General features: G+C 38.1%; 1 protein-coding gene across 1 annotated transcript in view; it reads right to left on the bottom strand.

Moving 5' to 3' along the window:
- Nucleotides 1-15,126, bottom strand: part of LOC103797084 (proprotein convertase subtilisin/kexin type 5-like) — a 26,372-nt gene that overhangs the window by 10,049 nt on the left and 1,197 nt on the right. The window contains exons 2-6 of the mRNA XM_009069280.1: nucleotides 12,072-12,242; nucleotides 5,446-5,529; nucleotides 4,763-4,958; nucleotides 1,559-1,776; nucleotides 16-49 (exon numbers count right to left, since the gene is read on the bottom strand). Coding sequence (XP_009067528.1) covers nucleotides 16-49; nucleotides 1,559-1,776; nucleotides 4,763-4,958; nucleotides 5,446-5,529; nucleotides 12,072-12,242 — 703 coding nt within the window. The remainder of the gene's footprint in view (nucleotides 1-15; nucleotides 50-1,558; nucleotides 1,777-4,762; nucleotides 4,959-5,445; nucleotides 5,530-12,071; nucleotides 12,243-15,126) is intronic.

The following is a 15,126-nucleotide window of genomic DNA, read 5'->3' as shown; positions in this document are numbered from 1 at the left end:
CATTCCTGCACACACTTCCCCTCATGCAGGAAGAATTCATCCATACATTCTACAAGGGATAGCAAACAACAGATAAGCAAACAGACAGCAAATTCTGACCTTTCTAAGTGAGAGAGTGAATAGATCCTGGGAAACCATAAATTCTGCATTGGTTGTCATAACAGAAGGCAAGAGGACAGCTTGAGAAGGTAGAACTTGCTTTTTCAACTCTTTTCCCTCCAAAACACTGATATTGGTCCTAGTCTCACATGGTATCTTCTGTGTTACATCAAGCGACTATGAAGCTAATTGACTGTTTCTGCTTTGCTGACATACGATATCTGCGTTATGAACTTCTTGCAAAATCATTAATGTCTCATGTTTTGTTTGGTTTACTATTAAAATATGAGTTTGGCTAAAATATATTGACCTGAATGTTTGTCTTTGCATAGAGATGTGAATCAGTTGCTATACTACTCTGTTTTTATGAGACCTCACCTGGAGTACTGCATAGAGTTCTGGTGTCCCCAACATACGAAGGACATGAAACTGTTGAAGCAAGTGCAGAGGAGGGCCATGACGTTGATAAGAGGACTGGAGCACCTCCACTATGAAGAGAGGCTCAGAAAGCTGGGGCTGTTTGGTATGGAGAAGAGAAGGTTGTGTGGAGACCTCATAGCAACCTTCCAGTACCTATCCAGGGGGCCTACAGAGAAGCCAGATAGAAACTGCAGTAATAGGACAAGGAATAATGGGTGTAAATTGAAAGAGGGAAAATTTAGATTCAATATGAGAGAAGTTTTTCAATGTGAAGGTGGTAAGACACAGGAACAGGCTGCCCAGGGAGGTTGTCAATATCCAACCCTGGCACTGTTCGAAGTCAGTTTGGATGGGGCCTTGAGCAACCTGGTCTAGTGGGAGGTGTCCCTGCCCACGGAAGAGCAGGTTGGGACTAGATGATCTCTAATGTCCATTCCAACCCCTTAACATATGGTCATACTTTCATTATGAGCACTTGGTCTCATAGCTTTGTTTATATTTTGAGGGGTTTTTAAATTTCATCGATGTTTATGTTTCTAGAATGGCTCACTCAATATTAACTGCACCGGAAATTTTGGGGCAGGGCATTCAGCCTCATCAGGATATCCAAGGCTTTCTTAATATGTTTCATTACAGAAATTTCTTTCTCTAACAGGGCTGGTCATTTGCAAAATTAGTAAAAAGATGTGAAGTTCAACCACATTAGGAAAGAAACATTCTGTATTTCACCGTAGTATAAATGCAGATGTTTAGAGATGCATACACTAGACCAGAAATAGCATCAAAGCAGTAGGAATCTGAAGAACAACAGAACAGCAAAACAATGCAAAATCTTTACAGATTAACTATTTAGACTGAGTCTTATCATAAAGCATGAATCGCTTTGCCTCTATCTTAGACATCAGCATAATATACATGTCTTTTTTTAATATATTTTTGCACATCACAGGATTTCAGCTCAGATCTGTGTTCCTCTCATTCTCTCTCCAGTCAGATCCAGGTGGATTTCAGCCAGGTTGAGACAAGTTCTTTGTAATACCTTTGCATATTTCATTGTGAATGCATTCCTGACACATTTCAGGGCAATGTTTGCAGATTCCTTCAGTAGCAAAATACTTCTTTGAACAGTTAGGTTTACATTGCCAGTCCTCGAGAAGCAAAGGACTTTTACAGGACAAGCATTTGGTTGCACTTTCTATGCATGTCTTACAGGATCCACTGCATTCCGTGCAAGTCTCAGAATCATTAAAATATCCCCTGTTGAATGAAAAACAAACACAAAGCAAACTGATGGTCAGTGTACAGGCTATAAGAGTGATGTCTCTAAATAAGACTTTTCCAGCACACACAGGTTTTTTTACACACAATTTGTTGACCATTCCTACTTAGATCACTTCTGTCTGCAAGCAGAAAATGCTCATGGTTGTACATTGCACACCCTATGAAGGGTGTCTGGCCTTCTTTATTTTTTTGTACCTACTCTCTAAGGGATATTGAATTTTCTTACTTCCTAGTTTCTTTATTTCCCCCTTAAATAAGATCTAAAATGTTTTGGAAAAAAAGATGCAATTTCTAATCTTGTTCAGCTGACCTGCAACAGCGATATCAGGGAAAGACAGAGAAGTAGTCCCTAGAGGGAAGAAAGACAAAAACCCTGGAAGTATATGAAGGCCAGGAAGAATAAGGCCTGAGACGGAAAACAAAAAAAAAATGGGAAAAAAAACCCCCAAAAACGATCCAACAATAGCAGGATGCTTACCTAGTACGTGCCCTCAGTGACAACAAGCTAGAGATGGTGAAGTGGGTGTATGTTTTACTGGTAACCTTGTTGTGGAGCAAATGTAGACAACTACAGTTGGAACTCTAAGTCACAACTAAAATACAGAAAAAAATTTCACTTTAGTTTCAGGAGTAATGGAACTAAAGGAGATGCTGGATGCAATCCAATCTTTCTAAACTCTCAAAACCAAAATGTTAGAAGGTTAAAGGACAAGCAAGTCAACATTTTGAGATGATTGCTAATCCATATGTATAAAGCCATTGATGAAAACTGAGGAATAAGTTGGGATTGAAAGTATTCAAAAAATAAGTATTTTATGTTAACAAGCTTGTTGTTCCCTGTAGATGTGCATGAAAGGCTAGGTAAAGCTAAACCTATAATTAATGAAATAATTTTGAATAAGGAGCTGGGGTGGAGACTCATATTTGTAACTATAGTTGTAAATTATGTTAGCCATATTTTTAACTTTGTAGCTGTAAATTTCTGCTCAAGGCCTGTCTGATACTTTTGCAAAAACTAAGCTCTTAGGAATTTTTAATGTCTGCACAAGTGAAAATATACTCTTTCAGTGTCTCTGCAAAGTGAAGAAGATAAGGGTAAGGCCAGAAGGGACTGGTAAGATACTTCTCTGAGAAACTGTGGCACCAATACCAGTTAGAACCTGCTCTGAGGTATAGAAAAATAAGCAGAAGGGGTGTGCATGTGCCCAACAGGAGAGGTCATACTGCAGAGAAGTGATAGACTACGGAACAACCACCAGGGGTCGCAGAGGGCCCTCAACGACCAACACCTCAATTAACCACACAGGTGCAAGGAGGGTGGGGATATGCTAATGATTCATAAGAGATCATTAGCATATATGCATGTGATCCTAGAAATCTAATGAATATGCATAATTTGTGAAAATAAAAATTGTCCCGTTTGGAGCTGGGGTGTGTATGTCAGGAGAAGCAATCCCCTACACACCTGGCACTGTCATTAAAGAAATGCTGGCTTAACAGTGTCATGCTGTCAGGTCACTTTCTTTAAACCAGATGTTTCTCCTTTCCTTCTTGCAGATGAATAAAGGCTGGGGATATGCATTAGGAGCAAGGATAGGAAAAAGGCAGGAAAAGCTCTGCCTGCCACCTATTCTCATCTTCTTTCTTCTCTCTTCTAACTTTGTCGAGGTCCTGCATCTATTTCTCACAGTCCTGTCATGTTCTCTTGTTCCAGTCTTGAGTACTCAGCCCCTTCTTTCAAAATTCGTGTCAGAAATTAACAGTGCAGTAAGTAAGCCATTTTTGTCCCTTACAGCAAGCCCCCAAACCCAAGCCAAACCAAACTAAACCAATCCAAAACCCTAAAAAAGGATTTCTCATGTAATCCTCTGCTCCAGTGGAGAGTAGTTATGTCTCAAGAAATTTGCTTCAGAGTCTGAAACTAGCATTTAAACCTGGTGAACTTTGCAGAATGATGGGAAGTCATTATTTAAACTCTAGAATTTGGGGAAAAAGGGAGATAATAGCATCTGAAAAGACTTGTGCTACATGAAAAGGTTTAATTTTATTATACTGACTCTGTGTGGGATAACTGGGAAATGAGTACTGACAACAATCATATTAATGTCAAAACATTATGTTTGCTTGTAAGCCACAGTCTCTGATATTAAAAGCTGTTTCTGGATTAGAGCAGGCTCTCGTGCAATTATTTATCATTTACTCTGACATTTGATGAAAAAAACCTCTTTCACTGGCCATCATTGATTTATTTGACAAAATTACCAGTAATGTAGTGGCAGAGAATTTGCACTGGTTGCAAGAAAGCAGGAACTGCACGTTTTTTTCTGAAGAAAAAGGTTAACTAAGCAAGAGCTTCATGCTGCATAGCACAAATTTTCTGTGTATATATAGGTGTGAAAAATGCTGGTGAAAGAAAAAAAGCACAGAAAAGGGAGAACCTGATGTACTTACATTTCTGATCTAATACCCATTGTAGTCAAATGGGAATCTTTCTTTCTGAATTTCATTACAGGAAAAAGTTAAGAATATGAGCCAAAGAGAGGAACACATCATTAAGCACACTATTTCCATATCAGAACTCTGATACACTCACTTTCTGAGTTCATAACCCTGCTCTGTTCTACCTTGAGGAAGGAACAAGTTAAGAGAATGCCTAGGTGCTTATTTTCACTTGACATAATAAAATATACTGAAGTACCATGATTTGTATTGAAGTCAATGGGGGCTATTCCCTCTGTCGTATGATTTCATGTCTTTTGATGTCACTTTCAATTTTTCACTTTTTCTCTATCCAAGAAAAAATGCTCTTTATTCAGGCAGGCTGAAAATTAATTTTACCTTGTGGCAGTTTCTAGTAACTTAGGTTACATCAAGGTCTTCTTTGAAAAATTTGTAATGCATCTGAACTTTAAAGAGAAGGAGCACAGTAAAAAAAAATAAGGATTCAATGGGCGTTACTTACTCAGGGCACTCCTGTAGACATCTGCCTTTGTGCAGGAAGAGTGGCTGATCCGTTTCAGCCTGACACCTCTGACAGTGCCAGTGGTCAGAGCAAGCCTCACAGCCCTCCCCGCACATCTCGCATTTTCCACTCGCAGTGTTGCCAAAAGTTTTCTCAGGGCACAGAGACACACAGTTATCATGGCTAAGAAATTTTCCTGGCAAAAGAGCAATCCAGATGGGTAAAGGCATCAATTAAGAATGTTTTAAAAAGGTTCGTAGCTCGTATGGCTATATAAAAAAGTTTTCAACTTCTCAAAATTCAGCTTTGATGCTTAAAAGCATGTATAAAACATTAATTAAGTAATTTCCCAAAGTATTTTGCTCAAGCTTCACTAAAATTTAACATTAAAAGGAATCATCTGGATTATGTAGTATGTCTTCCTGAATGAAGCATTTTTCAGTAATTCCTACATCATATCTACAACTTTTGATAGCAAGTAAAGGAACACCATCCTCCTGACAATTTTTTAACCCATATTGCCAAGGGCCTGATTTCAGCTGTTGATTACCTGATTTCCTGCCTATCCTTTAAGCTCTTAAGGAACTTTCTAGTGACCATTGGCAAAACATTTCCTGGAAGTATGTAGGAAACAGAATATTATAATCTCTTACAAAACTTATCCAAGGAAAACAAAGTCTTACCTTCAGGACATGTAGTACATATGTCCGCAGATTTCTCACAGGTCTTACATGAAGGGTCACAGGACAGAAATTTTCTTTTTGCATCTGTGATGAAAGGGAAAAAGTTCCATTTTTTTTACCATCTGCTTTTGTTAATTTCCCCTCCCTTTAGGAGGGACATTTCCTATGGCTTTTCCTAAACTGTTTTGAAAATGTACGTCTGTGAATTCAGAAAGTTGAAGAACTTAATGATTGTGTTCAGCTCCTCTCTCCTAAATGATATTAAGACTTGTATTAAATGAAAATGTAAAGATTCTCCTGATATTCACAGAGGCATTGTTCTGGACTGCTCATCACAAATGAGAACAAAAATAATAATGTTCCTAATTTTAATAATGAGCCAAATAATTTTGGCTTCAATGTAGTGCTTCATAATCAAATACAGATATGTAAGCCTAATAGATTGCAAACAGGAAGAGCTAGAAAGTATGTAAATTTGGGGACTTGGTTTAGTGAGGTATTTTCATGGACATTTTGAACCAGCTTGTTGCAGAACACCATTTATCTGCAAAGAGAAAATCTGAGTAGAAAGGAGAGATAAATAAGTGTTTGGAAAGAAGATATGTTAAAGTGCTCTTCCCAAAGGTGCTATCTACTATTTCCCTCCAAAAGGAAGTACCCAGTGTGTGTAAAATAGAATTTTTATGCCTGTGTAAGACCAAGATTTTGATTATGTTTTGCTTGACCATCATCTAAAATGGCAAGGAGATATGAGAATCTTATTTAATACAGGAAAAAAATCTGCTGTGCAATGTGACAGGTCACAGCAAGCAGCTCTGTATTTTGATCCAAGTAAATTATAATAATGGCTAAATGGATGTCTGATGAAAAATAATTATGAGCCAACAGACAGAAGACAGTAGTAATTTGATTTTGCTGAAAATAAAAAATAAAACAGAAGTTGGTTGCAGATTGAGCCATACACCTCAATTAGCACACCCTGCACATCCTGCCAAATATATATGCATGATTTCTCTAGGTAGATAGACTGACTGACAGTAATAATTAGTCACATGCAGCATATCACTACATTTTTTGTTCTGCCTGTTATGGCATGGCTGTTTAGAATATTGACATTTTGGATGAAAGTCATGAAAGCAAATGGTTAAAGTAAAAAGACAAGGGAGGAGAACAGGAAACTTATATAAAGCCCTTTCCCACAAGGGCCAGTGGTGTACATTTTACTAAGTAGAGATGCACTCAGTAGAAAAGTGTGTTTGTGTATAACATGGTACAGGGGCAGAAGAAGGAATATTGATAATTATAATTGCTTATAACCCTACTGCTAAATGAGCTGAGCCATAGATACCTCAGTGAAAGAAATTAGGTCTACATTCAACTTGACTGGGAGACAGTCCATAGCAGTATGTCATAACTACATCTCACTTATCATCAGCTCAAAACATACTAAAAACTTCCTGCACTAAAAAAAAGCAACCCTCTCAATATGCTGTCTGTGGCCAGAACAATAACAACTCAGGAGGGTCCAGGGACAGCACTTCAAAACCTGGATATTTAGCTGTAGGTCACTCAGCTAGGACAAGGCTCATCATTCTTTAACAGGACTACTTGTGAATGTTACTTATACAGGGTAGTGAAAGCCTGTGATTGTGGTAGTCTTGCTGGTAACAGGCACAATATAAAGACACTCCAGCTATAGCAGGTGATTAGGAGAGTTATTCTTGTCACTACCCTTCTGGCTACAGCTTCTCTCCAAAACAAGAGCCCAGTGCTTGCAGGGCCCAGGTACAGGTCATAGGAACCACAGGATAATGTATGTGACAGAAGAAAGCTGGATGCTGCCAAGATGAATATGGATTGTGACAGTCCAGACTGGAGACTGAGTTTGCCAAGTCTGAGGCCTATGGACAAATTTTTAGTCTCCTTTATACCCCTCAAGACAGCATATAGCTTTAGCATTGGTTTAATAGCCAGAAGTGTTGGTGGACATGGTGAGTCAGAGATCCACTAAGGACGGAGAGAGGTGGAAAGTATGGGATTCTAGTAAGTACTGCCTGAAAACAATTTCCAACCCCAAAGGTACAAAGGCCTTCTGGAGGTAAAAAGTGCCTGAAACTGAATTTTGAGATATGCAGCCTCAAGCACTGCAAAACCCCTGGGTCTGAGTACACAGGAAGTCTGTGTCACCTTTGTTATACAGTATTGGCTATAGCTAAACCAAAGTGGTATAGTATCAGGTAATCATCAGCGTGCAAAAATTAAGAAAAATATTGATGATGCCTCCAGTTGTTGCTTTGATAAACCTTCAGATTCATCAAGGCACAGTTCTGAATTTTCCATTGGAAGTATCATTGGCACTTTCCTAAATATTCAGTGAATAATTTTTTTTCCTTTCCAGCAGTTTTAATCCATTTGCCCTAACTTGGCTTATGTTTTGGTTGTTGGAGTTTTTTTTAAACCCCTTGTGGGTAGTTTTATGTACCATAATTTAAAACCAGTTCTGTATGTGAAGAAGCAAGCCAGAAATGTTACTGAAGTATGTCTTGCCATTTGGTGTAACATGAAAAAATAAAAAGCAAGAAGGTGAGGTTAAGCAAAGAAGTTGTTAAATATTGCTGAAGAATATTTAAACAAGCTCCTTGTTTCAAAATGTTTTAAGCTTTACAATTAAAAATAAAGATTTTTTTTTTTGTAAAACAGTTATTATTTCCATTTAATGTTTGCCCCTTTGCAACATGTGGTTTTTTTCTGTAACATTTACTAGTCGCCACCAGAGGGCAATATACACAAGCAATTGGGCTTCTAATAGTTGGCAAGGGAAACAACCTTTAGCTTCCAGTCAAATATAAGAGTTTTTAAATTCTGGATAAATAAAAAGAATTCTTCTCGTGACTAGAAATAGGCTTTAATTTACTAAAAAAAACCAAAGCCAAGATACACATAGTACAATGTGACTTTTTTAAATGTAATTTTCCTGCACAGCAAAATGTTCCCCAAATGGGTGAATGTGATGCAAGAGATTTCCTTACAGAAACCTGAGCACACTTCTTCCAATAATGTAACCAGAGCCTTTCAAAGAACAGCCTTCTAAACTTGAAAAATTGTCATGCAACATGTATTTCATAGGTATTTGGACTGATGATAAATGGAAAATTTGAAAATTACTGGGTTTAGCTGTTGGGTTGTATTTTCCTTTCCCCTAAAGGATTTGTGGTTCCAACAAGCTTTCTGTTAAAATTTCAGTCTCTAGCTCTTATGGTGACAAATAGAGCTTGTAAATATAGAAGCCGTTGGTCTATGACATAGCATTGTAAACCACTCATATGCCAATAGTATGACAACAGCTCTGAAAAAACATTGTGGTTTGTTACTATATTGTTCTGCTCTTCCTTTTTTAAAGGCCAAAATTAATGACCTTTACAGACATACTGAGATGTTTTTACCCTTACAATTATACTCTTTCTTTCCTTTTTTAATTTTTTTTTTCCTCAAAAGCAAAAGCCTCCTGTTTAACCTCCTCTCAGGTCAGAATCTGACTCAAGACCACCTTGATTCTTGTGTCTTTGTCTCAATGAGTAGCAACTTTGGCCCAGATAAGTATCTCCTATTCCTTTCTAGAGACTGGGAAACTGAGAAACTGAGTCTCACTATACTATCTTTTGAGCTAAGCTTTACTGCAGCTCTGAAGTTACCACAGTGCTCTTTCCCGGTCAGCCTATTCAAGGGATTATCAAACTGGAAGGGCAAGGGGAAGACTGGAAAATATTTTTTTCCCCATTTTCTTTTCTCATTTGGGGTTGTGCATCATGAATGAGACAATGGCAGTTTCTTAAAACCTAGGACTGTAAGACTTTCATTGTGACTCCAAAATGCATCAATGAAAAAGGTGAATGAAATTTTAGTTCCATTTAACACAATATTCCCCATATTTCCTTTCTTTTTGCCTAAGTCCTCTTCCTTTCAGATCTCAAAAATTTTCAAGATGATTTTAGAGAAAGATTAAGTGATCCTTAAAAATATTCACGATGAAAAACATGAGTCCATGTGGAAGTAAGTATGGTCCTCTTCACATGCTCACCACTTGTTCTGGTAAATGCAAAGTTTATTTAAAAAAACCAACATGAAACCCTTCACAAAACTGCAAACAGAGATCTAGCCATATCTAAAGGGGCATGCTTTTCAATATAAAAGCTTTTTAATTGCTGCATAGTGTCTCCTGAATTTCATTCAGATCCACGACTGTATTATAAAAGTTTTTTCCAGTATATACTCATCTTCTTTGTGCTGTCCACCTTGCTCTATCTGCCTGCTCCTTATGGACAATGGATCTTTATGACAGATAGTGCAAACAGCAAGTGTTCAGATTGATGAAAGATGGTTTGTTTCCTGCATTTTAAATATAATTTATTCGTGCTTTTCTATGAGCAAAAGGGGGACTTAAAAACTTGAATTTTTAAGTTGTTATCAAAGTAGGTCTATGTCTACATTTGTAATACCCTTAGCTTCTAGACACTACAAGGAGGGTATATTTACAGTATATTTTATTGTTGGACCATGGCACAATTATTAAAGTGAGGAATTGTGCCCATCCATTTTTGCAGATCAGGACAGAAATGCAGAAGGAAATAAAATGCCATGGCTGTTTGTTACTGCAAGCATATTCTTTTTAGAAGGTGACCTGTCTAGCTTTGACACTGTGTAGTGGGATGTGACTTGAATGTGATCTGGTTGAAATATGACTTAGTTTGTTAGATTTTATTGTGTGCATAGCACTGTCCTTGCAAAATTGATACTGTCATGAATAAAATCACATAAACATGTTGCATATCTCCATGGGGTAATTGCAATTACATGTAAAAGCATGGTAAAACTTGATGAAAACAATATACATATATAATAAAACACTAGACCTATCCCATTTTGAATACTTACTTGAACTGTAAATTTAACGAAACTATAGGAGTGCTGTGGAGTAAATCACACTTTCCAATAACCATTTATTCACAATCTAGCTATCTTGTAACAACTATAGTATTATTTTACAAACAAGTAGCTGGAATATGAAATTGGAATGCCTAAGAACATATGTGATAATGAATCATTTTTGCTTGCTTCTAGTAATATGAAATTTTACATATGGATGTTGCTTGATAAGATCTCCTACCTCTTCCCATATGCTCTAATTCTGCACTCTAAATACCACAACATTTTCACATTTAGGAGAGTATGACTTGTTCTCTCCTGCTGCTCCTTTCTCTTCTGTCTTCTGCACACCGCATTCCTTGGGCTTTTTTTTTATCTCTTCCATAATCTGCAAGATGCATATCTGTAGAGCTGCAGTAAGGTACTTCTAAATAATCTTTTTAAAGCCCAAAATATTTATTTCTCCCAACCAGTACATTTTTACTGATTTTATTTTGATCTGCATTTAGGAAAAGGGAAATATGCAGGATGGATGCAATTGGTCAATGGTTGATTGTGGGAGGTTGCTTTTATTATTGTGGATGGTATATAACAGTAAACTGAACCGGCTGCTATTTAGCTGTGTAATTTACTACAGCTTATTTTATGTAAAGAAGCACATATTCCATTTTGAATTTGCATCAGAAATAGACCTCCTTCCATACCCATTTTTCCTTTTGTACCTTTTATAAGAATGTAGGAGACTAAAATAAGGAATGAATTGCTTTTAGAGTCAACATTTTAGTGATCAGGCAAAATGAAGACCTCACTATAACTTGCAAGACATCTAATCCAGTTGAAAGGGTCTGTGTATTCACTTGGTGAATTAAACCTGCACTAACGTGTTTCCTGGCTTCCAAAGTAATTTCATCATCTGGTACATGAGTTAAAACACAGATGTTTCATGCTAAAGAGACAGAGTTCGTTTGTTGGTGGTTTTTTCCCTTTCTCCCTTTCTCACTTGCCCTGTCTTTTTAAAAACCTGAATAACAGACATGGTCTGTTGCATTAATTCAGACCTGAATATGACTTATTAGGGATATCTGACATAAGTTGAACTGTTTGCCCAGTAGAATATACTCTCAAAATAAATATCACATTAGAAAGATTTTTTGTATTAGAATGTTTTGGTTGTTGAAGTGCTTGCTCATAAAAATTCATACAACAGGTCTGTCATTTATCCTTGCATAAGAAATGGAGAAGAAAGCTTAAACATAGTAAAACCCAGTGTATTCCACATGCACAAACATTTTAATCCGCATGTAGATGGACTGGTCACTCAAACTACAAAGGAAGTCAGACTCTGTTGGTTTGTTCATGGCAGGCTCCAATGTACTGCCCTTTAATTTATGTTGTCATTGGAACCAAACAAAACAACAGTCTTTGTTTCCCAAAGCTCACATTGTTCCACATGGTATGTCAACACAGTCACTAAACCCACAGTGGAACCTCGAATCTCTATTAGTACATCTCTAAAGAAGAAAAGTAAATAGAAGAGTAACATGGTAAAACTTGATGTAAACTTAGACAGATTTGGAAATTCTGGCTATCTTCCTACTTGTGTTGTCTTCCTGCATTGTCTGGAGCGGGCCACATGCTGAGGATGAACTTGGTGCGATCTCATCTTCATTCCTGTGACAACGGTGAAGTTGTTTATATCATACTTGGCCCCCAAGCCCAGCTTAATCCCCCCAAATGGGAGGACTCATAGTCATCTAGCCTGTATTCTTTAATCAGATTCTTTAATTCAGGAAACTGCAAGTCAGAGGCTGTTCGACCACGGTGCTGCGCCTCAATGTGTTGAGGATGCTGAGTATCCAGTTGAAGAAGTGTGTCTTGATTAACAGACAGACAGGATAAGAGCCAAAATCCAAATCTCAGCCACAACCTTGCGCACACTGGTCTAGTGAATAAACATGAAAGTATTCTAATGTTCCCAGCAGCCTGGACAATCTTGTTGGACCATGCCTATGCTGCATGAGAGGCTACCCTTAGAAACTGAGTTTCATAACAGATGAGATGGCAGGTCCTTGTATTTTGCTAAGAAAAATAACCTTGGATAAAATAAAATTGTTTATAAAAAGCTAAAGATCAAAAAAAATTAAGTAGGAAGAAATATTTGTAGATTTGTCCAGAGTAACCAGTGAAAAACTTGGAAAAATGCTATGACTTTGCTCCCATGTATGAAAGAAAAACTATTTTCTCTGTCCCCATAGTCTTATTTGAAATAAGTAATGGAAAACAGAAAGCACTAACAGCTGTGCTTTAAAAAAGCTGGAGAGGGATCATTTGTTCTGGGCCCAGGGATGTTTTCTGTACAGACATGAGAGCCTCATTGACAATTGTTTTCAAGGAGCAGACAGGTTTTAATTTTGTCCAATCGTACTAATCCTACAGAATTATGTAGACAATGTCAGTGTCTTAGATTTTATTTGTTTTCAGATAGTTTTAGACAATGAAGAAAATAACTGTAACTGATGGGGAAACTCCTGGAGATCCTTTGGGGTTTGTTTAGTTTGTTTTTCTTGTTTGATTTTTGTTGTGTTTGGGGGTTTATTGGTTTGGTTGTTTTGTTTCATTTTGTTTTCCTTTTAAAATTATCCAAGTATTTCAAAATATTATCAGGATACAAAATGAACTGTAGTCTCTAACCAGGAACTACCCTATTGGTGTGATGCACCATGAGAGCTAAATGTGGGGAGTTTTTCCTGCCTGCTTGAATCCTTTGTATTTTGTTAACAATCTTTAGCATGAAACAAGAATTTCCGATATAGACAGTACATTTGGAAATCTGGACTCAGCTGACATCTGCTTCTTGATTACATCATCAAAAGAAATGAGTGAGTGATATTCTAGCCAAAAAAATCAACCATTTAGATTTCGTTGTTAATTAGACAATAGAAATGATTGTTATGAGAACTGGAGAATCCTAAAGTGTCTGGGCAAGAAATGTCACAAAACATTGGTAAGTGTAGTTATTAAGCGTGTAACTTCAGTAAAGACAGTGACAACTTCATTACCATTTTGACTTGAAGATCACTTGTATTTTGAAACCTGTCCTGGAGATAAAATGCTCATGATATTACAGAGTTCAACATGAGTTTCACAACAGTTGCATGGTACAGCAGCTGCCACAATGCAAGAATCATAGAATCATAGAATGTTAGGGGGTTGGAATGGACATTAGAGATCATCTAGTCCCACCCTGCTCTGCCCTGGGCAGGGACACCTCCCACTAGACCAGGTTGCTCAAGGCCCCATCCAAACTGATTTTGAACAGTGCCAGGGTTGGACATTGACAACCTCCCTAGGCAGCCTGTTCCTGTGTCTTACCACCTTCACATTGAAAAACTTCTTTCTAATATCTAATCTAAATTTTCCCTCTTTAAATTTACACCCATTATTCCTTGTCCTATTACTGCAGTTTCTAACAAAGAGTCCCTATCTGGCTTCCCTGTAGGCCCCCTGGATAGGTACTGGAAGGTTGCTATGAGGTCTCCACACAACCTTCTCTTCTCCATACTGAGCAACCCCAACTTTCTGAGCCACTCTTCATAGTTTAGGTGGAGTCCTCTTATCAACCTCATGGCCCTCCTCTGCGCTTGCTTCAACAGTTTCATGTTCTTCGTATGTTGGGGACAGCAGGATTCTATGCAGTACTTCAGGTGGTGTCTCATAAGAGCAGAGAGGGAGAATCACCTCCTTTGATCCACTCACCATGATCCTTTTGATGCAGCCCAGGATTTAGTTGGCTTTCTGACCTGTGAGCACACACTGCAGCTCATGCTGAGTTTTTCATCATCCCTAAGTCCTTCTCCACAAGGCTGCTCTCAATCACTTCTCCTTCCAGCCTATAGGTGTCTCTGGGATTGCCATCACCTTGCAATCCACTTGGTTGAACTTCATGAGGTTGGCGTCAGCCCACCTCTCAAGTCTGTCAAGGTTCCTCTTGCATCCCTTCACTCCAGCGTGGCAACTGAACCACACACCTTGGTGTCGTTAGCGAACTTGCTAAGGATGCACTCAATCCCCTTGTTCATGTCACCGACAAAGACATTGAACAATATCTGTCCCAGTGACAACCTCTGAGGCACACCATTCACCACCGTTGTCCATGTGGACAACCAATCATTGACCACAACACTCAATGCAGCCTTCTAACCAGTTCTTTATCCACCGAGTGGCTGATCCATCAAATCCATGTCTCTCCAATTTAGAGATGAGGATATCATACAATGTCTCTTGCTCTGCCCCTATCCACCAGTATTTTAGCCCCATCATAGAAGGTCACCAAATTTGCCAGGCACAACTTGCCCTTTGTGAATCCATTTTGATTGCTGTCAATCACCTCTGTGTTTTCCATGTGCCTTAGCATAATTTCCAGAAGAATCTGCTCCATGATCTTGATTGGCACAGATGTGAGACTGACTGTTCTGTAGTTCCTTGGATCTTCTGCTTTCCCTTTTTAAAAAATCAGGGTTATATTTCCCTTTTTCCTGTTCATGGGAATTTCACCCAACTGCCACAATTTTTCAGAAATGATGGACAGTGGCTTAGCAACCTTGTCTGAATCCCAGCAAGACTATACAAGAAAAGGTAAAGAGCCACGGGCTCCCCATCACATGCTTCAGCAAGAATCCTGTGACTTTAGAGCAGTAATTAATCTTCAGTGCAGTACAGCTCTGAAAGAGATCTATCTTGCAGTTTGAAATGCCCCTA

Source organism: Acanthisitta chloris, unplaced genomic scaffold, assembly GCF_000695815.1.
Source record: "Acanthisitta chloris isolate BGI_N310 unplaced genomic scaffold, ASM69581v1 scaffold21822, whole genome shotgun sequence".
Classification (NCBI taxonomy): Eukaryota; Metazoa; Chordata; class Aves; order Passeriformes; family Acanthisittidae; genus Acanthisitta; species Acanthisitta chloris.
Note: the sequence above shows the minus strand (reverse complement) of the source record. Positions and strands in the feature narration are given on the sequence as shown.